This window comes from Peromyscus californicus, unplaced genomic scaffold, assembly GCF_007827085.1.
Source record: "Peromyscus californicus insignis strain IS unplaced genomic scaffold, ASM782708v3 Scaffold_11__1_contigs__length_118956290, whole genome shotgun sequence".
In the NCBI taxonomy this organism is placed as follows: domain Eukaryota; kingdom Metazoa; phylum Chordata; class Mammalia; order Rodentia; family Cricetidae; genus Peromyscus; species Peromyscus californicus.
This window is the reverse complement of record NW_026294402.1, coordinates 88,841,205-88,866,595: the sequence shown is the minus strand read 5'-3', so window position 1 is coordinate 88,866,595 and position 25,391 is coordinate 88,841,205. Positions and strand designations below refer to the sequence as shown.

At 44.3% G+C, this 25,391-nt stretch overlaps 1 protein-coding gene and 1 long non-coding RNA gene across 2 annotated transcripts in view; one reads left to right on the top strand and one right to left on the bottom strand.

Annotated features, from left to right (window-relative positions):
* Nucleotides 1–14,772, bottom strand: part of Slc9a9 (solute carrier family 9 member A9) — a 550,545-nt gene extending 535,773 nt beyond the window's left edge. The window contains exon 1 of the mRNA XM_052716929.1: nucleotides 14,297–14,772. Within this exon, the coding sequence (XP_052572889.1) occupies nucleotides 14,297–14,471 (175 nt within the window). The 5' untranslated portion in view covers nucleotides 14,472–14,772. The remainder of the gene's footprint in view (nucleotides 1–14,296) is intronic.
* LOC128096860 (uncharacterized) lies at nucleotides 312–20,668 on the top strand. The gene is made up of 3 exons (XR_008213760.1): nucleotides 312–464; nucleotides 16,179–16,270; nucleotides 18,775–20,668. It is a non-coding gene; the product is annotated as an uncharacterized LOC128096860 (long non-coding RNA).
* The last annotated feature ends 4,723 nt before the right edge of the window (nucleotides 20,669–25,391 follow it).

The following is a 25,391-nucleotide window of genomic DNA, read 5'->3' as shown; positions in this document are numbered from 1 at the left end:
ATAAGTCATGGACACTATTGTCTGAATACTCAGAATATATTCCCATGGTTTTTTCCTCCCCAAATTTGGAGAGGAGGTACCCACCTCTCCTCTCCATTCAAAGTATTCAAAAGAAACTTTACTCTGTGATCAACATCGAATAACCTGTTATTGAGGAGATGGATCCCTAGGAGAGGGTCTGTCTTGTGGAGAACTGTCCCTTCTCACTGACATGATTCATTTATATCTCAAGCCCAGCGGGAGAGGTGGCCTGTTCTCTTCCTGGGGGCATGACAAAGCAATAGTTTCTCCATTTTTACTGACAGGTATCTGAGACCAACCCAAAGAGGATTTGGTCCAAGGACACAGGTCCAAGGTACAGATGGAGTTTGGCTCCTGAGTGACATGTCTGAGCTTCCTCCTGATGGACATCAAGCAGCTTCTTCTCCAGCTACCAAATTCTGTACTTCCTGCCAGTCAACAAGGTACCTTTTCTTAACCTTTCAAACAATTTCCTGTTAAAGTTTTGCTTGCCCATAGTCACGTGCATTCTCATGATACAGCATCCTTTATGCAAGGGGCCAATTCTTGACTTCTAAGCTTCTAAAATCTATTAGGACATTCATGGCAGTAAGATTGCTATAAACATTTTAAATATATATATATATCAGCAAAAAAAATGGAGATAAGAGTTTTAGAGACCCAAAATAGTCCTTGATTTAAAATTTGGATTGATGTATGTGTTTTGAGAGAAATAATCCAACTTTATTCTTTGAATCTTGATTTTTGGGGGTTTTGCCCCTTGCTTGTGAATTCTATCATCTAGTAACATGTCTTTTCATCTTTGTTGTTTCTTTTTCTTTAATTTTTAGACAGGGTCACATGTAGTCTAGGCTAGCCTCATTCTCACTATGTAGCCAAGGATAAATTGAATTCCTGATCCTCCTGCCTCTGTCTCCTAAGTGTTGAGACTGCAGGAGTCCACCACCTTACTGAAAAAAAAAAATCCATTTTTCCAGTGAGATACTTTGCATTAGATATTTTGTCCCACATAATCTATAGGTCTAAAATAAAAATATAGTTTTGGGCCTGGAAGGGCTTGAGTTTGTATAAGTCGAAGACTCATAAGCAGAAAATTCTAATACAGCATGACGTGTGCCAGAGCAGCTGAGCTGGGAAGCACACTGTTGTAGAAAGAGGCACTGAACAATTCAAAGCCCGAGGAGAAGCTGAAGGCTCACAAGAGTCTTATCTCGAGGAGCTGATCAGACAATGAGCAGGATCTGAGCTATACATCTGGGCAGCCGTGGGAATCACAGTCAGCAGAAAGTGTATCCAGATCTATGCTCTCTCAGTACAACTGTTGGTGGGAGGTGCTTGCTCAGCCAGGGCCCGTTTCCTGCCAGCTTTGTCTCTGGCCAGATCTCATCAATAGCGTGTAAGCAAAAGTGGTATCTTTCACTTCTGGGTTGGGGCAGAGAACATCTAGTGAATTCTCTCTCTTCTTTCCCTCCTTTATTGGCTGACTGGGGAGAAATCCAAGCCTCTAAAGACAGACAATGTTACTGGTCAGAAGGAGCCTGGGTCCCTGAGAATCCAGGAGTGTGTCTGTGTGTGTATGTGGTGGTGGGACATCTGCCAGCCAGGAGCACCTGCATTGGGCTGCTATGAGGGAAAACTTAACTTCTGTTGTATAAATTGCTAATATCTTGGTGTTTCTGTGTTCACAATCACCAGTAATACCCTCATTAGGACAATGTCCCAGTGTAAAGGGACTTTGGAGATCTGATGCTTTTAGGAAGTCAGTAGTGGTGTAGAAAGAATATATGCGGTAGAGGAGAGGAGAAGGAGAGAGGGAGGGAAGGGGAGAGAGAGAAAGAGAGAGGAGATCAAAAGGCATCTCTGCTATTTCCGTTCAGTGGTAATGAGAACTAATGAAAGATTTTAGGTAAGATGGTAAAATAATTAGATTTTTGTATAAGAATTACCACTTGGGCAACAATGTGGAGAACTGATAGAAGGGTAAGAAAAAAGCAAACTGACAAATTTCTTTGATGAATTTTTAAAATCTCGCTTATGGTTCCTTCAGTTTAACCTGCTCTTTCATAATGAAAACACTGCCCGCAATCTTCAGGAACAAGAGAAGACACTTAAACATTATGGTTTAGACATAAAGAGTCTCCCTGAAGGTTCATATGTTGAAAGTTTGTCCTTAGCTGCTGGGTTCAATCATTGAGGCCACTGGGGGAATCCCAAAGACTATATATACCTTGTCCCAGCTCCTTCCTGTCTCTCTCTGTTTCTGTCATAAAGTAAGAGCTCTAGGCACTATGCCCCTACTTCCAGGATGTTCTTTATCACCTCAGGCCACAGGGATGGGACCAAGCAGCTGGACTGAAGTCTCGGAAACGGTGAGCCCAAATCAACCCTGCCTTTGCTATTGTTTTGGCTTTTTCAGCACAGCAATAAAGTCTCACCAGCTCACTGACCTTCATTGAATACACGATCTGCCACAGAACAGTGGGAACCTTCCAGGCATAGTACTGAACGCTTATGATAACCTAGAGAGGGGCAGAGGATACATCACCCACACCTGATGCTTTGTAGGTGTCTGCGGAAGAACAACACTCTGTCAACTCATCCCCTAAAAGTGAGCCAGCTGGAAACACAAAACAGAATCCGCAGAATTGCAGGGGTCTCAATGGAAGAACCTGAATTAATGTCATTTCAAACTCCCGGTAGGAAAGCTACTATGTTTTGGAAAATGCTCTCAATGAGGTAGCAAGAAATGAACAAAAAGTGTCTGCCCGTAGTCATTTCCCAAGTATAGAAAGCAAGTCCTTGCCACAACAGCAAACGCCTACTCATTGGTGTGGTTAAATTCACATATGGCCTCAAAAACTAAATGATCCTGGCTGGTCCTGCACCAGCTTGGGTCTCAGACTTCAAGAAGAAACACCCTGAAGTAAGTGGAGGCATTTGCAGCCAGAAATGAGCAGATGTATTAGCCGTGAAAATGCAGCTCTCCTGAGAGGAGGGCAGTTGGCCTGGACTTAGCATCTGGGCCCCAGCATCTATCACCACACTTATGCTGAGGCATCCTATACCCTGTGCACAGCCAATGTCTGAGCCCAGCAGGTTTGCAAAGGCAAGGAGCCAGGTACTCCTCTGAAGGATAGCCATAGATAGGTATAATCACTCCATAATTTTGACAGACCTTTCCTAGAGCTGCAGTGTAGGCTAAAGGTCCCCTGCACAAGCTCTTTTCTTTTCCTTTCTCCAAAAATGTTGGTTCAACATCAAAGACAGACATCTATCCTGGAGTCCTCATACCCCTCCCCGTTTTCTCTCAAAGACGCTTCTCATAGTGAATTATTTTCTAGAGCTAATCTCTTCCAGCACTTCCTTCTTGTAGGAGCCAACTTAACATATGAGCCAAAAGGTTCTGGCCCTAGTTTGCGCCAAACCCCAAGTGTTTGGAGAAATCAAATCTTGGCAGTTTCCAGAGGCACCAAGGCTAGCACACCCATGCTGCAGGAACAGCAGCTGGACAATCCTTGCTTGTCAGAGGCCAGGCGCTTCCATGCAGCCTCCCACAGTTTTTCACAGGTAAACTCAGTGCTCTGCGCATATGCTGACACAAAGATGGAGTGGTGAATGGACACACACGCTGCCCTGGCAAGATTGCACGGGAGTAGACGGGAGATCCAGGAGGGCTGCAAGAGGGAGACAAGTCTGAGTAGAAGGGGTTGTTTCCATATCCACACAAATGTACAGGAGAAAGGAAATGCCAGTCACTGGATCACCGATGAATAGAAGACTGGCCACCATAGCTGCAGAATGCAAAAGCACCACTTCCGTTGGAAAACAAGAAAATCAGACATTCAAAGAAGCTATCCGGACTCAGTAATGGACCACCTCCCAGAACACATGCTCACAGCCACAACCTAGATCTGCCCCAGCACTCGGAGCACTCTCTGAGACCCACTTCTTCGACAGGAGCTGGCATCCCCTTTTCAGGCAGTCTCTACTTAAGAAGCATTGGGGCTTCTTTAAGTCTGAATGTCTGAACACGCAGGGTAGGGAGAGGAACTCTGACCTCCTTCAGCTTCACACAATTCCCTTACAGAGCTCGATTCTCAGAGCACCCAGTACTCGAAAAAGGCACTTGCCCTCACCTTGGCAAACATATGCCCTGGTATACAGATCTCCCTCACCTGAGTACAGCTCACGTGGTGTGAGCCACACAGCATTAGGAGCCAGTCTTATGGGAGCCCACATTACTCAGTGTTGCTTTGCAGAATTCCAATACACAATGAGACCATTTAAGGCAGAGGCTCTGTGCTGTGATTCATCTCCTTTCCTCCAGAAAAGACAAATACTTTAGGCAGATTTGTAGTTGGATTTTTTTTCAGCGCATAAACCCCCTGGAAGTCAAGAAGAAGAGGATCTGCTATGTAGTCCACCAGTCCCAGGGATTTTAAAGTGTCACAGAGAATGAGCACCTCAACAAATGCTGTGATGTCCCTCTCCTTTAGGGCTTTCTATACAATTGTCATCTAGCAGATGTCTGGCAGGCAGCTATACCATATCAGAGCATGAAGGGAATGAGGTAGTGATGTGTGGTCACATGCACCTGTTATCCCAGCACTTGAGAGATGGAGGTAGGAAAATCAAGGCAAGACTAGGCTATATGAGAGTCTGTGTCAAACAAACAACCAGAGAGATGGAGATATAGATAGAGAGATGGATAGAAAGATGGAGGGTGGTGGAGGAGAGCAGAAAATGGAAAGAGCTTCAGGGATGCTCCCATCAAGGAGCATTCAAAAACATCAGCCTTTCCATCTGGAATCTCTCTTATTTCACTGTCCACTTTATTCTACTTGCATGCCATCTTACATGTAGGACATGTTCTGAGGCTTGCGTAAGCTAGAAAGAAAGAAATACAAAATGATTTTTATCCCCAAGAAAAATTAGAATATGCCAGCAGCCTACTGGCCTTTTCCTCCCGCACAATCCTGGTATGCTAATATCCTCTAAGAATAAGGTACTATAAGTGTCTCACTATAAACCTCATTCTACAGTCAAGTCCTCTGCATCCTGCTGACGACAGTTATTCAATATGGTACAGAAATGTTCCACTGACAGGGCTTTGCTTAGAGAAATATGGATGGGACCTTAATACTTTTACAAATCCTAAATGGCAGCAGATGGCAGAATGGTCTTCAACATACAGACATCTCCCAGTCTCTTTTGTGTTTATATGGTCACATGTCATGCCCCACAGCAGGGCAAAGCACAACTCCAGCTCCCCTGGGCCTCAGTTTTGAAGGAATGCTGCTGCCCTGGAGATGAAGGGCACAGGCAGCCCAGCTGTGGGTGTGAGTTCTGTGGACTACTGCACAGCAGTCGCTCAAGTGCTATATGGAGTTTACAAGATCTTGGAAGCCACGTGCATGGGTAGTGAGTACGTGAAGACTAATACATAATACAGGACAGCTGAGTTCTGGGGTTGATGCTCCATGTGTTGAGTGACGACATTGCCCCTTCTCTAAACCAAGTAGGTGAATCCCTAACCATCTCAACCTGACATGGGTGGTGAAAACAAACAAACAAACAAACAAACAAACAAACAAACTAGTGTTTGCGCTCTCTCTCTCTCTCTCTCTCTCTCTCTCTCTCTCTCTCTCTCTCTCTCTCTCTCTCTCCCCTCCCTTCACATCACAAAGTCCTATTTGTTTGTGTTGTGACAGGGTCTCAAATTCATGCTCCTCCTGCCAGCCCATCACCAGTAGCTGATATTGCAAACATATAACTCCCACACACAGGGGATGCCCTGTGTTTTGTTTTGTTTTGTTTTTTCAGCTGCCCATCCCTCCCCACACAGCCAAGTGCTCAGGGTACACTGACTTTATCCTCAGCTCCAGGGACCTTCTTTTCCCCCCTTGCTGACAAGTAGTTCTGGAATAAGTGAAGGGAACCCTACCAGGGAGCTTCATAGAAGAGTTTGAGAGACAGGGAGGAAAAGAGGGGAGAGAAGAAGAGGGGAGTCAGGGGTCAGGGTTTCTGTTCACTTGTTGCTGAATAGAACCCAGGTCCTGTACGTGCCAGGCAAGCACTGATATTGAGGTGCATCCCCAGCCCTGACCATGTCTTAAAACTCTATTCAAAATATAACGTTGTCAAGTCCCAGGGAATCTTAAACTCAGAGGAGTTTAAAGGGAAGATAAACTAGCCCAGTCCTCACAGCACTGGAGGAAGCCTCCCACAGGCATGTAAGGATGTTCACGGGTTTAGTCTATGGAAAAGAGGAGACACACAGCTGCCATGGAGAGGCATGCATAGATGAGTGGGCAATCAGGCCGTGGGGGTGACCAGTAAGGGCCACAAGGAAGGAAAGAGCATGCTGCTCTAAGAAAGCCAACATTTACACATATTGGAGTTTAACTGCATCTCTGGTACTTTTAACTTCTTATTTTAATGGTTATCCATTCTCTAGTCACCTGATCAAAGTCTTGGTACTCACACTGGTTGAAAGAGATGACAAAGATTTGGGTGTCAATGTCCAAATGCATTTCCCAACAAGTTCCTGTTTAGTAATTTGGTTTAAACATGCGTTTAGTCAGGGATAAAAAGGAAAGCAAGATATCTATATATACAATGCTGCCTGTTATTTAAGGCTTTTGTTTTTTTCCTGGCCCCGCCCCCACCAACCTTCTAAATTTGAAAGCCGAGTGTGGGTGTTGCTAAAAGGGACACAATTCATTGCTTCATGCTCTTCACTACGGACTTTCCCTGGTGGGGAAAAATGTTTCATAATAATTTCAGGACTAGAGTGTGCTACCTCCCAGCCTGAGTACCCCCATATACGCCCAGATGGAGAGCCCTCCATGAAGTTGTCCACCTTGGGACAACTTTAAAATATTTGTGTGGAAGAGTCCCATGAAAAATGGCACAAGTCCAGCCATCATATTCTCTCCAGAGTAAGATACCTCATGCCCACCATCCACCCTTGGTACACATTAGATAATACTAATTAATATGCCATGCACACATGTGAGCATGCACATAACACCCAACATGCATGTGTACATACACATCTGTAACGTAAAACACATATTTCACTGGGTTTGGGGATTTCTAACGTGTATTATAGATTACTTTTCCCTGGAAACTACTTCAGGCACCAGCTTTTTGTAGCCAACATCTTTCCTTAGGATCCCTAAGAGGCTGTCAGCAGACCTGTAGACAAGAGGGTCCAGCTAGATACATATTGGCTGAACAGTGATTTCTTAATTCACAGTTTTACAAAGCGATCTATCATTTTTCCCTAGTAGCATAATGTTGGGGACAGTGAAAGGAGCTTCCAAGAAGGGAGATGGTTTTCATCCTGACTGGGTGGAAAAGATGGTAGAAAATGAAATCAGCAACTGCCTGTTTAATGCTGTTCCTAGAGAAGCACTGGAGTGTGAATACATGGGAGCCACCTAGAAGGATGTAGACACACTGCTGGGCCGCAGCCCAGAGTTTTTGATCATATCCACCTGCTTTTGGTCATTGTTCTTTAGCGGATGATGCAATTAGGGCAGGGCCCAGGCTGTTAGAAGCACTGTATAAGACAGCAGAGACAGTAGTTCCCATCAATAGCCAATAGGACTGAATTCTACCAAGATCAACAGTGTCAACTCAGCATGAAGCTCTCAGGGTTCTGAGACCCCTGAAATTAAAGTCATCATCTTCCAGACTCTTCCAAAAATTAAATTCAGTCCAACTAACATATGGTGAAAGCCCTTTTTTTTTTTTTTTTTTTTTTTTTTTGATTCACATAAATCTACTTTCCTTTCTTAGGCTATATAAAACATCTACCACACACATTCTGATATCCACAGGTATTTAAAACCCAAACAAGACAATTGGCAAGGCAGCTTCCCCAGGGAGTGTGGGCAGGTGTTTCCAGGCAGCCATATCACTTTCCCTGGAATACTTCAGCTCCAGCTACTTAGCATGAATGTGAATCATGTCACAGTATTGCTTCCACTGGGTTACATTGGGCTTTTTGCTCTGGACACTACCATTTCTTAGGTTTCATGAAATAAAGGAACTGAAATGCCCCTGACCACAACAATCCCCCGTTGACTAAATGGGCACACTCTGATAAAAAGAACACATTGGTGACCCAAATCTGAGACCACATTCAAAAATGTTCCTTCCAACTCTGTGTAGCATGTACATTTTCTAATTCTTTGGCTTCCTTATATTTATTTTGCAAACTTCCAAAGGTACTGTCTTAGGGTTTCCAATGCTATGATGAAAAACCATGACCAAAACAACTTGGGGAGTTGAGATTTATTTGATTTACATTTCCATATTGCTGTTCATCATTGAAGGAAGCCAGGACAGGAACTCAAACAAAGCAGGAACCTGGATCAGGAACTGAAGCAGAGGCCACAGAGAGGTGTTGCTTACTGGCTTGCTTCCCATGACTTGTTCAGCCTGTCTTCTTATAGAACCCAGGACCAACCTGCCCAGGGATGTACCACCCACAATGGGCTGGGTCCTCCCCCATCAATCACTAATTAAGATAATGCCATACAAGCTTGCCTCCAGCATGATCTTAAGGAGGCATTTTCTGCATTGAGGTTCTCTCCTCTCAGATGACTTTAGCTTGTGTTAAATTGACATAAAACTAGCCAGCACAGGTACCATTGCCTGGAACAAAATAAACCTTTTGTAAATAACAGCAGGTATTCTAGAGTGAATGCTTGGGGCATGGAGCACTGACATCATAGTCCTGAGTTGGAAACACAGCCCTGCAATTACCAGTTCCCCTGTGCCTCTGAGTATTGGATTCCTCATCTGTAGCTCGAAAGCAATAATCTCTTTTTTATGCACTTATGTGTGCATATGCATGCACGCGCGCGCACACACACACACACACACACACACACACACACACACACACGCACGCACATGAAAACACAGGCACACACATTTATGATGCCTGGAAGCCATATAGAACCAAACTGGCAAGCTTTGAGTCCCACACCTGGCCTTAAGTACTTGTGTGACATTGGGCAAGTTACTTGATTCTCTGTTGTCCCAGATTCCCTATCTAAAAATGACTGTTGTGAGGACTAAATGGGTTAATATGTGTAAAATCCTTACAGCTGTAAATTTTTACATGATTCATACTATTTGTTAGCTAGTTTTTATTATATATCAATGTTTTGAGATAACAAAGGTTAATATTCCCTGTCATTAATCCTATGAGTTTAGTTCAATTAGACTCTAGATAATAGCTCATAAATAGCTTGAGTAATAACCCCCCTCTCGTGATGTACAGCCTCAGTAGCCCTTCAGACCTGAGAGGAGTGATAAAGAGGCACCAGGGCAGCCAGGCCAAAGCTGTACAACTCTGAAGGTTCAGAACTTCAGCACAATACACAGGCTCATTTAGAATACAGAGGTTATTTTACTTAAAAAAAAAAAAATCCCTCCCCTCTAGTTTTTGAAACAGAGTCTAACTCACAGCCTGTAACTTACTATGCAAGGGTGCTTTGAAATGAAACTTGCATTGATCCTTCTGCCTCTGCCTCCCAAGCGCTGGGATTATAGGTGTGTACCAATATGCCTCCATATAACATCTTACGTAGAAAAAAAAGTCTTCGATTCAGTTCTTCTACTTATTTAATTTAGCCAACACCATACAGTGTGGAAAACCTTGGGCACAAAAATCAAGCTTTTTATAGCACATCGGAGAATCTTGATCCTAACTACCTCGCCTGCAGATCCTTCAGGTTAAGGCAGAGTCACTCTGATTTAGTGAGAATAGGACCTACAGAGATGCACACAGCCACCCCTAAGTGCTCTGATGGGGTTACTTCCTAGTGAGGGATTCCAGGAGAAATTCAGTAAGATTTATGAGCACCGAATTAAAGATCAAAGCAAACCTGGGAGAACTAGAAGTGATAAATCAATGCTACTAAGTAAAATCATGTCTAGGAGAAAGGGCTAGATGTCATGATTGACTATTTGATTCCACAAAGAAAGCTACTGGGTTTAAAGGAAGTCGCTCCAAGATATCTGACTCAAGTGTGTCTGGGCCTGAATTTTGGAGAAATTTTGAAGCTAGAAAGGAGTTCATGTCTTCCTCATTTCACAGATGAGAAAAAAATCAGACCAGAAATGAAGTCACATAACAAAACAATACATCCCACTACTGAGAGAGGTGGGGGGAATCAGCCTTAAGAGCAACCTCACAGAGAGCCTGGGTGCTTTCTCAACGGAGTTTGCAGGTTTCAACAGGCACAGTGCCTAAGAAGGACCACTCAGGCCGGGGCAGAGGGGAGAGTGGGGATGAGTGTGTGGGTTTGGCTGTTGGGGGCACAGGTTGAGCTGGATCAGAGCAAAACTGGACCAGTAAGTGGGAGACACATCATGCCAGCAACCCAGTTTCAGCCAGGAACCTCTGAGAAGGGCTGGAATGAAATCAACGCCTACATAAGAGCTGGAGAAAGACAGTTTTGTGACTATAGTTTCTTTAAACCTGAAAAAACAAAACAAACAAAAAAAACCCTAGCTGTTGATTAAATTAAATTGCTCTATTAAACTTAGTTAAGAATACTTTTAAGGGATCAGAAAACATCTGACTATGACAGGGCTTTTGAGGAACTCAAAAGTCTAAGTATAGAGACTTGGAATTTCCTTGGTTCCTACTAAATGATGAACACATTTCTACACAGATTCAGGAGAGTCTCTAATTGGATGACGGTAAAAACCAAAGATAGAACTCTAAGATGTTCAAATTATTCTGTCCCTAGTCTTAAATTCCAACCCTCAAAGGTATGGCATTACAAATGGCCTGCAAGATGTGGCAGCCCCCAGGGAGATACAACGGACTCTTTAATGCTATCAGGGACCAAGGAGCCAGTGCTCTTTTATGAACATTGAGGAGATGACTCTAAGCCCTGAGTAAGCAGCGCTAAGTGTTTCAGCTGCTGCCAATCAATATTTTGACCATTAACGCTCATTCTGACTTTTAGTGCAGTTTAAATGATTATTACTGTTCCTTATTCTTCCATTTTGAAATAACCAGAGTCATAGGATGTCATGAACGACAATTATCCTTCACCATGCCTGGTGAAGCAAAAATATTGCCACAATGACGCCGCTAATTTTTAAAAGCCTCCCATGACCCATAATAATGAAAGAAGATTTTTTTCATATAAGCAATTACTTGTATTTATATCTTCAGTTTTATTTCCAATCAACACAGAGGAAATTTCTTGGCCCCTATAACCCTGCATATGATATTTTAAGGTTAACAACTTGAAAATTGTTTCTAACAATAATTATGAAAGAACTGTTCAACATTCTGCTTGGTCACATTGCCCCTTGTTTATCCTCTAACTGTTCATTTTCTGAGCCTCTGATCCCTAGGATTTTTTTAATTGGATTCCCAAGTACACTGATTAAATGTATCAACATCTATTGAATCTTCTAAGGGACGTTTAGCACAGGTCACCAGAATGCCTGCAGAGAGGGAGACAGGGAATGTGGTGCCTTGAAGAAAATGCCAGTCTCAGCATAGAGGCAAATGGCAAGTTGTTCAATCAGTTGATGATGGCAAGATGGTATAGCCAGAAAAGTAGGGGCTGCTAATTCACCGATAAGCCTGAAGAAAAAGGCCACTCTCCAAGGTGCCTCGTGACAAGCCTGGAGGGTAGAGAGAATTGTTGCAGTCTACTTTAAGGTGGCAAGCCTGTGGGGGGGGGGGGGGGGAGCTGCTGCAGACTACTGTAAAACAAAATTAAAACATCTAAGTTCGTTTTCCTTTCCCATTGGTCCACACTACGCATCTCACCAGACTCCCATAGAAACAATGACTTCCATCCTCAGATTGGAAAGAGGGTTTACCCTGGAATTTCAGTTTGTCAGACCTGCTAGAAAAGAAACTATATGGCCAGCCCTTAAAGTGCTTACAGCAGGAGCAGATATGTGGTGCTTGCTCTTCTGTATTTCTCCACTACTCACCCACCCCCTGCACACACACACACACACACACACACACACACACACACACACACACACACTCCCTGGAATATCACTGAAGAAATTTACCTATTACTGTCTCAGAATCCTTAGTTAAAAGCCATGCTGAACCCCAAGCTCAACAACAAACTAATACCATGACCTCCATAAGTCCTACTTCCTCTGTATAATGGGACTTCCGTTGCTGAGGTTCCTTTCCACTGTATGAATTCCATATTCATTTAAAAGACTGGGCAACTAATGCATTTGGGGTTCTCTCCCACTTACTATTAAGAAATATTTCTTAGAGTTCCTCTTTTCCCTGGGTTTTAGTTTGACTATTTCATTGCACCCCTGACAGAAAGTATGAAGTGCTTCAGGTTTATAGCATTTTGATTATTATGGAAGAAGAGTGTGAAGGTCATCCTGATGAATTTTCAGAGTCTAGCCTGGACAAAACCTCATTAACAGCTTGAAATGTATGAACATACACTGGGAGGATCATGACACCTGGCTGTTCAGCTTGGGGAGGATCTCCATGCCTCTTTATTAGCCAAAATTTAATCAGAAATTAATTCAATCAAACTTTAGCTACTTTTATAAAACAATCTCCCTACAGTAAAGAAAGAAATTGGCAACAATAGTTATAATTCAAGCAAGTTTAAGGCTGTGGGGTAATCTTTCCTCTAATAAGGACTTAATCTTAAACCTGTGTTGCATCACTAAGGTATGGACAGCCCTTGGATGTGATGCTAAGGATGGCATTGTTTCTGGCTTCTCAGATTACATCCTGTATCTTTTTGATTATTTATTACCCAAGACAGAGAAAGATCCTGGTAAATCGATTATGGAGAAAGGGAGAATGAGTCATGGCTGGGGCTCTGCCTCTGAAAGCACCTTGCCATGCCCTTCTGTTTAGGCACGTCTCTTCTGAGTTCAACCCCCACCCCGAAAAGTCTGCTGTGTGCTGTGTGACTCTCAGCACAAAGGAACTGAACTCTGCTCTGAACTGGCTGCCTGAAAACAAACTGCACTGCTTGGCCTTAAATGTCTGTCCTACAGCTCAGATGTCTCGCAGGGGATCTAGTTAAGGATAGCATTTCTCATGCTTCACTTCAGGGCAGTACATACTTAACATCAGGACATCACACGCTTAGCACAGAAAATGTGCCCTCATCTTGTCCCCTGGACCTCAGGCATATCAAAGGGCCTTCAAGACTACTGAAATAAGGGTAAGCCAAAAAGTGTGTTCTTCGCTATGCATTACGGCAGCCCTTTGACTGTTAGCATTGTGTTCAAAGTTGCTATTTTTTTACTAGTGAGATAAGGTAGTGAAGCCAGTTGGTAGTGCGACAATTGTCTCGGTACCAGTTCAGTACTGGTGCCTTGTATCTTACCTTAGAAAACTAATCCACTCTAGTCTGGATAGACTACATAATCACATTTAATTAAACTTTCCAAAAAGCATGGATGACACGGTAACTTGCATAGAAAGAACATCACTTTGGGAGTTTAAATCTTAAACTAACACTTTTCCACATGGTTTAAAGAGTCAGGTGTGGTTACTTATGCCTATTACTCCAGTACTCAGGAGACTGGGGCAGGAGGATCATTGTATGAGGCCAGCCTAGTGAGTTCCAGGCCAGCCTTGGCCACAGAGTGAGACCCTGTCTAAAATTAAAAAAAAAAAGCAGAAGCAGGAGAAAGTGTGTGAGAGCACAAATAAGTATCATAAACAAGATCACATGAACTCAGGCTAAGCAATAGGAAAGTCTTGGTTTAACACTTTTTATTATCAGAAGCTAAAACAGTGTTCATAGGATGGAAAAGGATTTGGACACAATGATTCCCGTAACAGGGGTGAGATCTGTTTCTACAAGTATTTCTTTTTGAAAATAATTGGAAGAGTATTTCCTCCAGGGAATCTGAAGCGATTCGGTTAAGTTTGCACGCTCCTCTGGCTGCCTAGGAAGAGGCTGCTCTGACCACTATCAGGACCAGAGCTCCACGACGCCCTGCATGACAAAGGACTCCAGCTGTCAACAGACTCACACAATGTGCTGCCTCAGAACAGGACTGTGACAGCCGCTCTGCGGCCAGGCGAATTTCTGTCGCTCCTCTAGAAAGAGGCTAGCTAGCATTCAGAACATCGCAGCACCTCCCATCAAGCTAAGGACACCTCAGTCAGCATCTTCTCCTCACTTTCGGTACTTTGCCATCTGAGCACAAGTGTCTATTTACGCCCAGGCAACAAGTTTCACATGAATCCCACCATTTACACACTCACCATACACCATCGCGCCTCCAGTCTCATGCAAGAAGCGGAATCGATGATTTTTAAATAACCAGATTGTTAAAATGGTAAGGATGAGCAAAAAATTGAAGGCAAGCAGCTCCACTGCTCCCTGGTGTTGAAAATGATCTTCATCCTTCCCTGACGTAAGCCGAAGCTGCCCCGCCATTCTCCGCTCGAACGTGGTGCTCAGAAAAATCCCTGGGTGAGGGATGAACACTTTGAACAGGTTTGCCTAGCACGGACTGTCAGCCCCGGGATTTCAGAATAAACGCTGCTACTTTGTTGCTACTTCACGAGCAATGGTTTAGCATTCATAGGGCTTCTAGTTACAACTTCCTGTTTCTCTCTTAAAGCAGCCTCGTCTCTTTTCAAACTCCAGAAGGTGGTTTCATCATTCTCTGTAAATGATTCATTTTGGGAAGCGATCTTCCACAGAGGTCAAATCTGAAAGCAAGATGCTGATATGTAGACTCTATGCCCCTCCTGTTTCCAGCATGATTTCTTAGACTGTATAGCTGGCAAACTGTAGGTTGATAATAAGCAGTTCAATTCACCACATCAATATTTTTCAGATTCAAAAGGGTAAGTGCGGACCCCTACCTTCACCCATTCAGGTTTCACCTTTCCCGCCAGAGCCTCCCAGGTGCTAAGGATGGACAGATATGACTTCACAGGGGGACTATTTCTTAAATTGAGAAGCACAGATCCAGCACATGATTCTCTGGTTTTCTCTAATTGTTAGTCACAGAGTAGACTTTCCAACTAAAATAATCAAAAGGAAAATTCTAGGCCTGTTAATATGGTATTTGGATATGTTAAGGAGAAAAAAAGGAAGAAAGGGAAGGAAGGAGGGGGGAAAAGGAGAGGGAGGGAGGGGAGGAGAAAAAAGAGGGAGGAGAGGGAGGGAGAAAGGAGAGGGAGGTGTTCAAGACAGTGGCACCTCCAGTTCTTCCTCCTTGGCAAACATCAACACTTCCTTGCTTTTAACAACCAATCACCATGCTGCCAGGTATGCTGTGGAGTCCCAGCATGTCACCACATGGTAGTAATGGAGGAGTGTTAATGTCTAGTTTCTATTCTGAATGAATTAGGGCTCCGTTTCTATTGTGTAATTCACTGAGTATGGAGAATCCAAGTGCGTACTGAAAAAAATACATCACTAAAGGCTTCTGACAAACACATAATAAATAATATTAGGGACTGCCTAATTATGATCTTGCAGGCCTGTAATTCTAGCATTCAGGAAGCTGAGGCAGGAGGATTGATGTGAATTCAAGGTCTCCCGGAGCTACATAGATATGGAAGGCAACCCATCAAAAAACTAGTATTGGGTTGGGGATTTAGCTCAGTGGTAGAGCGCTTGCCTAGCAAGCGCAAGGCCCTGGGTTTGGTCCTCAGCACCAGGAAAAAACAAAACAAAACAAAACAAAAAACAACTAGTATCACTCTCTGGGAGAACTTATCAACGACTCCCCTGCCTCAGCTTCTTTGCTTACAAATTCTGGAGCTGGTTTTCTCTGTGCGCTTGGCTTGGCAGGGGGCATTTGTGTGCGTGGCAGATGTCCTTATGCACTGCCCCATTTGGCAGTCATCTCTGCCATGACTAATATTCAAGAGGTTCTGAAGCCCGTCAGCGACTGGACTGCTTGCGAGTGTGTGCCAGCAGCCTCACCTTCATGATTTGCAACCCCACAGGTTGAGTCCTTAGATTTACAAGACAAGACAAATTCAAAACCTGAGAACTTCCTGTTTTGCTGCTTTTTAAGCCATCCGAGAGTCAATCGCTTTGGTTGTCTCTTGCCATGGTTTCTCCATCTGAGAAAGTACATGTTCTTTGATTGTCTTACTGCGTCGTTTTCACTCTTGTGCCCAGTAAAGAGATGTGACCAGGGGATGAGAAAGAGCCTGAGAAGTTTGGTCAGCTGCACAATCCTTTCCAAAGCTCCGAATTTGATGCTGACAATGGTAAGGCAATGGTAAGGCAGTGCAGAAGGACTAAGGAGAGTGGGTAGAGGAAGGGGCCGCTCACCTGGAGGTCTGGTCCAAGGTTCGTTCCAGCTGAGAGTGGAGAAGGGAAGAGCAGGGACAGCAGTCGCTGGGAAGGTTTTGGACAGAGACAGTTTTCCTCTTCCGTAGATGTTTAAAGGGGAACATTAAAATAGTACGGTGTTGTCTTGAGGCTCAGTGCACATGGCCTTTCTACCTTCCCAGTTATAAAAGCTAGGGATCTCAAAACCCCACGATAGCAAAAGACGGGTTTTAACTCCCTTATTCAACTCCGTGACCCATTTTTTGTTTGTTTGTTTTCTATTATCAGTTTACAACTCCATTCAAGGCACCTCTGGAAAGACCTTATGATTTCATTTGTTAAAGAAAGGAAAGGGGCTGGCAAGATGGCCCAGTGAGTAAAGGCACTTGCTGTCAAACCTGAAGACCTGAGTTCAACTCCCGAGGTCCACGGAATGAAAGGAGAGAGCAGATTCCTGCAAGCTGTCCTCTTGACCCTTTTCTGGACCCTCATGAGTGCTGTCAATCATGTGGCCAGCTGTCAATCTTGACAGTGTCTCCCTCTACAATCTGCACTATGGCTTTGCTCGAATCAAAGTTACCTTGCTTTTTTCGTAAATCTGTGTGAGCCCTATTTTTAATTCTTTGGATAAGATGCCAAAAACTCAGAAACACCTGCCCCCAGAGCCTAACTTCCAATACCAGTTTTGTGTCCTAGGAAAACTAGGATAGCAGATTACCGGAAGAGCCAAGGTTTCCCAAGTTCCCAAATGCTGTGCTCTCTGTATTTGTTGTTGTTGTTGTTGTTGTTGTTGTTTTCGAGACAGGGTTTCTCTGTGTAGTTTTGGTGCCTGTCCTGGATATTGCTCTGTAGACCAGGCTAGCCTCGAACTCACAGAGATCTGCCTGGCTTTGCCTCCCAAGTGCTGGGATTAAAGGCGTGCGCCACCACCGCCAGGTGTGTGCTATCTGTATTAAGGAGATAGATGTTGACAGAAGGAAGATTATCAACTGAAAATGAAGGCACTATGCTGGTTCCTGAGGTCCATAACCATTAGTGTCACATTCTCACATGAACCCCAAACAAGGCCCCTTTGTCTTAGTATGCTTTCTAGTGCGATGATCAAAACAACTTGGTGAGTAAAGAGTTTATTTGGCTCATACATCCAGATCATTGTCCCTCACAAAAGGAATTTGGGGCAGGGACTCAAGACAGGAACCTAGAGACAAGAACTGATAGAGACTCTAGAGGAACACTGCTTGTGCTCACTCAGACTGCTTTCTTAAACCACCTAGGACCACTGGAACACCACTCTGCAATGGCTGGGCACTCCTGCATCAATCATTAACTGAGAGAATGCCTCATAGACTTACCTACAGGCTTTCTTTTTTTTTTTTTTTTTTTTTGGTTTTTCGAGACAGGGTTTCTCTGTGTAGCTTTGCGCCTTTCCTGGAACTCGCTTTGGAGACCAGGCTGGCCTCGAACTCACAGAGATCCGCCTGGCTCTGCCTCCCAAGTGCTGGGATTAAAGGCGTGCGCCACCACCGCCCGGCGAACCTACAGGCTTTCTAATGGAGGCATTTTCTCAATTGAGGTTCCCTCTTCCCAGATGATGTTAGCTTGTGTCAAGTTGACAACAAGAAAAACAAAACAAAACAAAACAAAAACATGGTCCCTGAATGCAAAACACAGCCCTGAGAGAAATTATTAAATGCCTTTAAATCCCAGTCTCAAAACCTGTTGGGAACTGTGTTGAAGGTGCTCATCCCAAGATGCTACATGCCAATGAGCACATATGCATACACAAACAAGTGTGTATAAATGAGCTACAAATGAGATAGAAAAGAGAAAGGATGGATCTCCCTGGCTTGCTGGTATCAGTATGTCCTGCCTCAGCTTGTCCACAAAGCCCAACATCCAGCGAGAAAGAATCAAAGAGAGGAACCTGTCCTGCCAGGGTAAGCCAGGGTGGAGCAGGTCTTGCACACAGGAGGGAATGTCACCCAGTCAGTGTTACAGAATTCACAGTCAACAGTGAGCACTGGTGTTTTAAGGGGTTGCAAGTACAGGCTTGGGAGGCTAGCCACCTAGGACAGGAGACACTGAGGGATTCCGTGTCATGTTCAACGCAGGATCCAGGCAAGCCTGGCATTGTGCCTGTCACTTAGCCTTGTTATTTCCAAGCCATCAAAGGGGCAATGGCATTCTATCCACGGCCTTACGAATGAGGCGGGGCCCCTACAGTCACCCCTTGATTGCCATCTTGTCCATTCTCACCTTGTTTCCTGCAATCACTTCCCCTCTGTCTAGTCCATGGCACCTCTTAACTTCTGGAGGATGATGTTTCTTCAATAAAAACAAGCTTTGGCCCATTGACTTCTCTTCTGTCCTGCACACGTGGAGAGACCAGTCATAAGGGAAAACTGACTCACTGACTTCTTCTTTTATTTGATCTCCACAGGCAAGGCAGAGGGGCTGGCCCCAGGAGCTGTAACTGCCCTGAACCCTGTAGGCTTCTGGCTTGGGATGGAGTAGGAAGCCTGGAGCCAGGGGAAGGAAAGAGATGAGAGGAGCCACACTGCAAAAATCAAAGAACCTGTCAGCCAGGATAACCCCAAAGCCCGGAGCCCGAGAACTTCCCTTTCAGTGTTCTCCTTTCACATGTCCACGTGACAAATGTATTTACCCCTTTCTGTGAAACCTAAACCCTCGGTCTTCCCCACAACTACTCCAATTCCCTTGCCTAAAAGAAACTGCCCTATGACTTAAGTTAATTTTGGATTAAGTCAATTTCGTATGGCCGGGAGCAACAACTCATGCCTGAAATCCCAGCGTTTAGGAATAGAATTGATGTGAATGTGAGGGCCATATAGTGAATTCCAGGCCATTCTGAGCTACAGATTGAGATGGTGTCTCAATCAAAACAAAAATCTTAATAAGGAGAGAAAAGGGGGGAAGGGGAAGAAAGAGGGAGGTAAGTTAGCTTGCTTTTGTATAAACCAACAAAGAAACTGTACCAAGCTCCTCACCTCTCCCTAGTATCCACCTTCTCTTCAGGAGAGGAGAGACAATGGAGTTCAGTACAGGGATGCATGGACGACACAGTGTCTGAAAATGAAGTGTAAATTCCAACCAGACTATGACAGAGCTGCCTCTTTGTCTCGCCTAAGTCAATTCAAACTCAAACCTTTGAGACAGCCATACTCGGGATATGGGAATTTATTGTCTGTCGGACCATAACCAGGACCTGAAAGTCTCAATTAAAACTGCCACTGAGAACTCTGGGTCATGGCAGCTGGCAGAAAGGCCCTTCTGGGTCCCTGACGCCAACCACAAGCACAGCCACTAAAACAGTGGATGATTATGAATATTGTTTGCTCTCTGTGTCTGTCCTTAAAAGATAATCTAAATAGCCTTCCTTCAGTAATGTGGGCTTCAAAATTAAGTCTATAAAGTAAGAATGTTAGATAAGGAATCTTTTCTGAAAGCAATCATTTATTCCAAATTGTACTTTGAAATTATTTCAACCTTGTTTGTCAAGATACTATCACTTTGAGAACCCTTGAATTTGAAAAAAGCAGAATCAAATGGTGATCAGCAATTTAAGATTCAAACAATACTTGACTCCCCAGAGCCTGGTCCTTAAGCTGGTTCTATCTCTATGTGAGAAATGGACTTGTCCTGTTAGAGTTTTAGCAGGTTGAACCTCTCACCTCCCCGGCCACTGTCCTAACTGAAGAAATGTCACACTTTCTGTGACCTCTGTTTGAGAATGTGGCGTAGAGCAGAGACCTTGTGAACTCATTTCTAGTCCACCAGGAGGCTGAGGACCCTACACTCTGAGATGCCACTGCCGTGGGGAACCCTAATCTGCAGAGCAGAACCCACTCACCGTGAGCTGAGGCTCTCTGGAGAGCTGTGTCTGTGTGACGGATCCTGCAGGCTGCTTTCCCTGGACTGAGCACGACGCTGAGACTGGAGATGAGACATTACAAGCCAACTGCTAGAATTACCTTGGACCTTCTTTAGCCCTTTCTTATGTATTATTGTCCCTTCTAGCCAGCTTCCGCCTCTGATTTAACACCCTTGCTTTGAGATAAAGCTCTTGGGTTTTATCGTTAAACTCAAAGAAGCTCTGTTCTCCACCAAGCTGAAAGCTGAAAATGTGATCAAAGAGATTTCCCTGCCTTGCTGCAGCGCTTCTGCTCAATAACCCACAAGTGTATCCTGTAGGTTCATGACTTTGTCACTTTTCTTTTGTTCTGTGATCACATCAGCTCATGCAATCTCTTCCAGGGTGGAACATGTCTTTCAAGGAAACTGGAATTCAGGTCCCCAAGCTACTATCTGGCCCAGAATAAACCGGTTTATTTGTTTGTGACTTGTTTTGTTATTATTTTTTGAGAGAAAGAGAGTATTTGTCCCTAGGCTGTAGCCTAGGTTGGCCTGGAACTCACTACATAGCCTGGGCTGGCCTTATACTCCCCTTGTCTCAGCTTCCTGGGTGCTAGAATCACACGTGTACGATATGACATTAGGCAGGCCTTAAGCTAGTTTTCTGTTTCCTTAAGGCACAGTTGTTATTTTATTCCCATCACATCCATAAGCTCAGCCTATTTTTACAAAGACGCTCTCCTGCAAAGACAATACAGGAAAGAGAAAGAACTTTAGGGTTGCACTCATCACCCTCAACCTCATAGGCTCACTGACTGTTGGTTAGTCATGTGAGGAAAAGGTTCAGTCTTGGATTGCAAGCTTAGGAAACTCACCTCTGTCAAAGAGTAGTTTAATCGGGTGATGCCTTGGTCCCCTCAGATGGTACCTGTTACAAGGGGTCAAAAATAGAAGCCAAACCATTCAATGCCACATCCCACAGATCAGAAATATAGGTAAACGTTCTGCCCTGCATGGACCACGGTGGCAATGTGAAGCCTGTTGGGCTGAACCACTGTAATAGTGAAGGGAACAATCTCTCTGGTTCTTGAGGTTTACTAATTGATCCTGTGGGAGCCCATAGAGGCTCTCTAGTGAGACTTTACTCAGGGTCAGAGAATCTGAGCTTGCTTTACCCAGCAGGGCTGCATAAGGAGATGATTTGGTCATGGGCGTGTTTACCAGGTGTTTGGAAGGGTCTATACTTGGCTGTATGGTGTGCTTTGATCTTGCAAGGGGGAAGTCTTTTGCCTCTCCCCTTGTACAAAGCCCTTTTGAATAAACAAAGTCGCTGTTGGGTATTGACTCAGGCCCTCCCAAAGCTATCATGTGTTTCTGTCTTTCTTCTTGTCATCTAGGTCTCTCTTTCTACTTAATATTTCCTAATTCCTCTCTCGTCTACCCAAGAACCCTTCCAAAGGTGGGAGCTGGTCCCTCACATGATCCTACTGTAATTACTGACAAAAGTTACATTAACAGAAGGGGTATGCAAATGTAGTCTGTGCAAGTACATTGGAGGGGCATCACAGGAATGCAAAGTGAGCGCTCCATGATGCCGTGAGATTTAGTTTACATGCCCTCTTTACAATAGGGAACTAGGTGGGGAGATGGGGCTTTAAGAGCATCTGGAGGAATAGTAACAGATTTTTAGGAGGATAGGATAAATGTACTTAAAAACAAACAGTAGGCTAGGACAAAGTAAGCCCTAGGTGATATGGTAATAAGTCAAAGGAAAGTGAGGGGCAAAGGCTGAAAGCACAAAGGCTATCTTTGCCATGCAAAGAGTCTCCCCAGGAAGAGATGTCAAGAGAACATACAGGAAATCTACAAGGCCAGGCATGACGGTGAAGATATTGAGTTTTTTGGATAACGATTAATCTTTAAGAAGATTTAGGGAACTCTTGCTTTCCTTCTGCAGGAACTACCTCTGCAATTTCAGATGAAGCCTCACCCAGGGCTTCAGAGGGGTGGGGTCTTGGAGACAGGTCTACCAGAAAAATCCCCAGGCAGCTTCTTACACTGATGCCAAGCACTGCACGCTGGGTACCATTTTCAGAGATCCAACAGTGCCATGCCTGGAAACCAGCATCGCACTAGAGAAGATCTGGCCGCTCTCATACTCAGGAGAACTCTTTCTGTCCACTATTGGGACCGGTGTGCTCAGTGCTCAAAACGATGCTCTAAAAGGGTGAAAAGTTTCCTTACGTCCACCCACATCAAAGGGTGATAGTGCACTCCAGCTGAGTCTTTTAAGCATCTAAGTTTGAGCACAACAAACATCGAATGTTGATGTTTAAGCATCTAATGTTGACCAAAAGTTGTGCCAAGCCTTTGCCTAAGCAGCTCAAAGTACACCATGTTAATGTCAGCCTAAATAGGCTTAGAAGTTATATCATGAAACAATATCCAGTACTTAAAGCACTAATCTCAATGACTGAGATTCTTATTTTTGCTCAGTTTTGTTCTTTTGAGACAAAGCCCTGCTATGTAGCTCCGGCTAACCTGGAACTCACTATACAGACCAGGCTAGCCTTGAACTCATAACAGTTCTCCTGCCTCTGCCTCTCAAGTGCTGGGACTGCAGACATGAGCCACCATACCTGGCTGTAACTGTTGAATTGTGGGGGGAAAAAAAAAAAGAAAAAAGAAAAAAAAGCACGGAAATCTAACTTCCCTCCTTCTTGTAGACTTAGATTTTTTTTCTTTTTTGCCCCTGCGGTTCAGTTTCTTCAGATTGGTCTCGTTCTGATGCATCTTCCCCACTTGTAAGTAGCACTTCGTGCTTCTCTGTTTGAGATCACGCAGTTGTCTCAGAGTCTGCCACTTAGAGCCAATGACTTGTACGTAAGACAAATGTGTGCTTTGTTCAGACACATCCAGTCACCTTCACCACCCTACGCTGGCCAGTCCCTCCTACAGCGTGACTTCCAGCAGCTCACTCTGGTTTGGATCTGATGGGTTTTTTTTTAACCCAACTGGTCCCTTTTCACTGTGTTTTATCTGGCCAGATTTTGAGTCACTTCACTGAATGAACCAAGGCCATGTGAGTTTTGATACCTGTAATGAACACCTTCCACCTTACCTAGCAATCTTTTTTTTTTTTTCTGAGACGGGGTTTCTCTGTGTAGCTTTGGAGTCTGTCCTGGAAGTCACTCTGTAGACCAGGCTGGTCTCGAACTCACAGAGATCTGCCTGGCTCTGCCTCCCAAGTGCTAGGATTAAAGGTGTGAGCCACCATCACCTGGCCACCTAGCAATCTTAACGTGGACTCTGTGGATCTTCCTGGTTCTTCTCCCATGAATGCTGTTTGGAGTTCTGAAACTGCTCTATGCAGCGACTCCTTGAGGTTTCCCATCTCCTCTCTTATTGAAAACCTAAGAAAACTGTCCTCAAAATATTAGATTCGAAGAAACAATAGCTTGTTGTTTGTTTGTTTTTACTCTTTTGGCACTTTTCAGGGGCTCGCCACCCAGGTCCCAAATAAATCACACACAGAGGCTTATTCTTACTTATGAATGTCCGGCCTTACTTTGGCTTAGTCTCTTGCCAGCTTTTCTTAAATTATCCTGTCTACCTTTAGCCTTTGGGCTTTTCGGGTTCTCTTACTTCTGTAAATCTTACTCCTACTCTGCGGCTTGATGTGTAGCTGGGTGGCTGGACCCTGGAGTCCTCCTCCTTCTCTGGCTCCTCCTTTTTTTTCTCTTTCTCCCCTCCTCCTACATTCCTTCTTCTGTTTATACTCTCTGCTTTCCAGCCCGGCCTATCCTATCTCCTGCTTCACTATTGGCCGTTCAGTTCCTTATTGGACCATCAAGTGTTTTAGACAGGCAAAGTATCACAGCTTCAAAGAATTAAATGAATACAACATAAACAAAAGTGACACACCTTAAAATAATATTCTACAACAGTAGCTTCTTTGACAAATAAACAGACAAAATGAGGTGGGGCTGTTAGATGAAAAGAAATTAATGGATATATCAACCAAATGCAATGTGAACACTTTACTGATTCAAACCAATCTAATTATATGTGTGTATTGAGGAATGTATATGTGTCATTTATAAAACTAGAGAAGTTAGAAAATGGGTAGGTATTATATAATATGACTTCATATTTTAGGTATGAAATAATACTATAGTTAAATTTTTCTTTAAATTCTTATTTCTTTAGCTGGGTGTGGTATCTATGCCTAGAATACCAACCAGCATTTGGGAAGCAGAATTGACATGAGGCCAGCCTGGGCTACGTAGTGAGATCCTTATCTCAAAAAAAACCACAAATCAAATAACAACAAATCAAACAGCTCACACAACTTATTTGTATAAGATAATACAGATGAAATTATGAGATGTCTGGAAATCCAACAGGTGCTTAGAGAAGGGAGAGGAGTCCTACAGGTGCCTAGATCAGGGAGGGGGTTCAACAGGTGCTCACAGCAGGGAGGGGAGTCCAGCAGGTGCCTAGGGCAGAGAGGGGAGTCCAGCAGGTGCCTAGGGCAGAGAGGGGAAGTCCAGCAGGTACCCAGAGCAGAGGGAAAGTCCAGCAGGTGCCTAGGACAAAGAGCCGGAGTCCAGCAGGTGCTTAGAGCAGGGGGAGGAATTGAGCAGGTTTTTAGAGTAGAGAATAGAAGTACAACAGGTCTTAGAGGGGGTGGGGAATCTCACAGGTACTTAGGGGAGGGAGGAGGAACCCAGTGAGTATTTACAGGGCTGGGAAAGGGGAAGGGAGAATCCAGCAGGTTCTTAGGGAAGGAGTCCAGCAGGTACTTAGAGTGGGAGGGGGAATCTAGCAAGTGTTTAGAGGAGAGGAGTCTAGCAGGTGCTATCTGGGGAGGGAGCAGGCAGGTACTTAGGGGAGGAGAATCTAGCAGGTGTTTAGAGGAGTCTAGCAGGTGCTGTCTGGGGAGGGAACAGTCCAGCAGGTGCTTAGAGGGGGAGGAGAATCTAGCAGGTGTTTAGAGGAGTCTAGCAGGTGCTGTCTGGGGAGGGAGCAGTCCAGCAGGTGCTTAGAGGAGGAGTCTAGCAGGTGCTGGAGGACGACACAGGCATGGACAGTTGTGTTGACAGCTGCCAAAATTGAGAGATGGACACATTAAAGTTCAGCATGTTCTACTCTCTTTTCAATGCATTTTTGCATATTTCCATA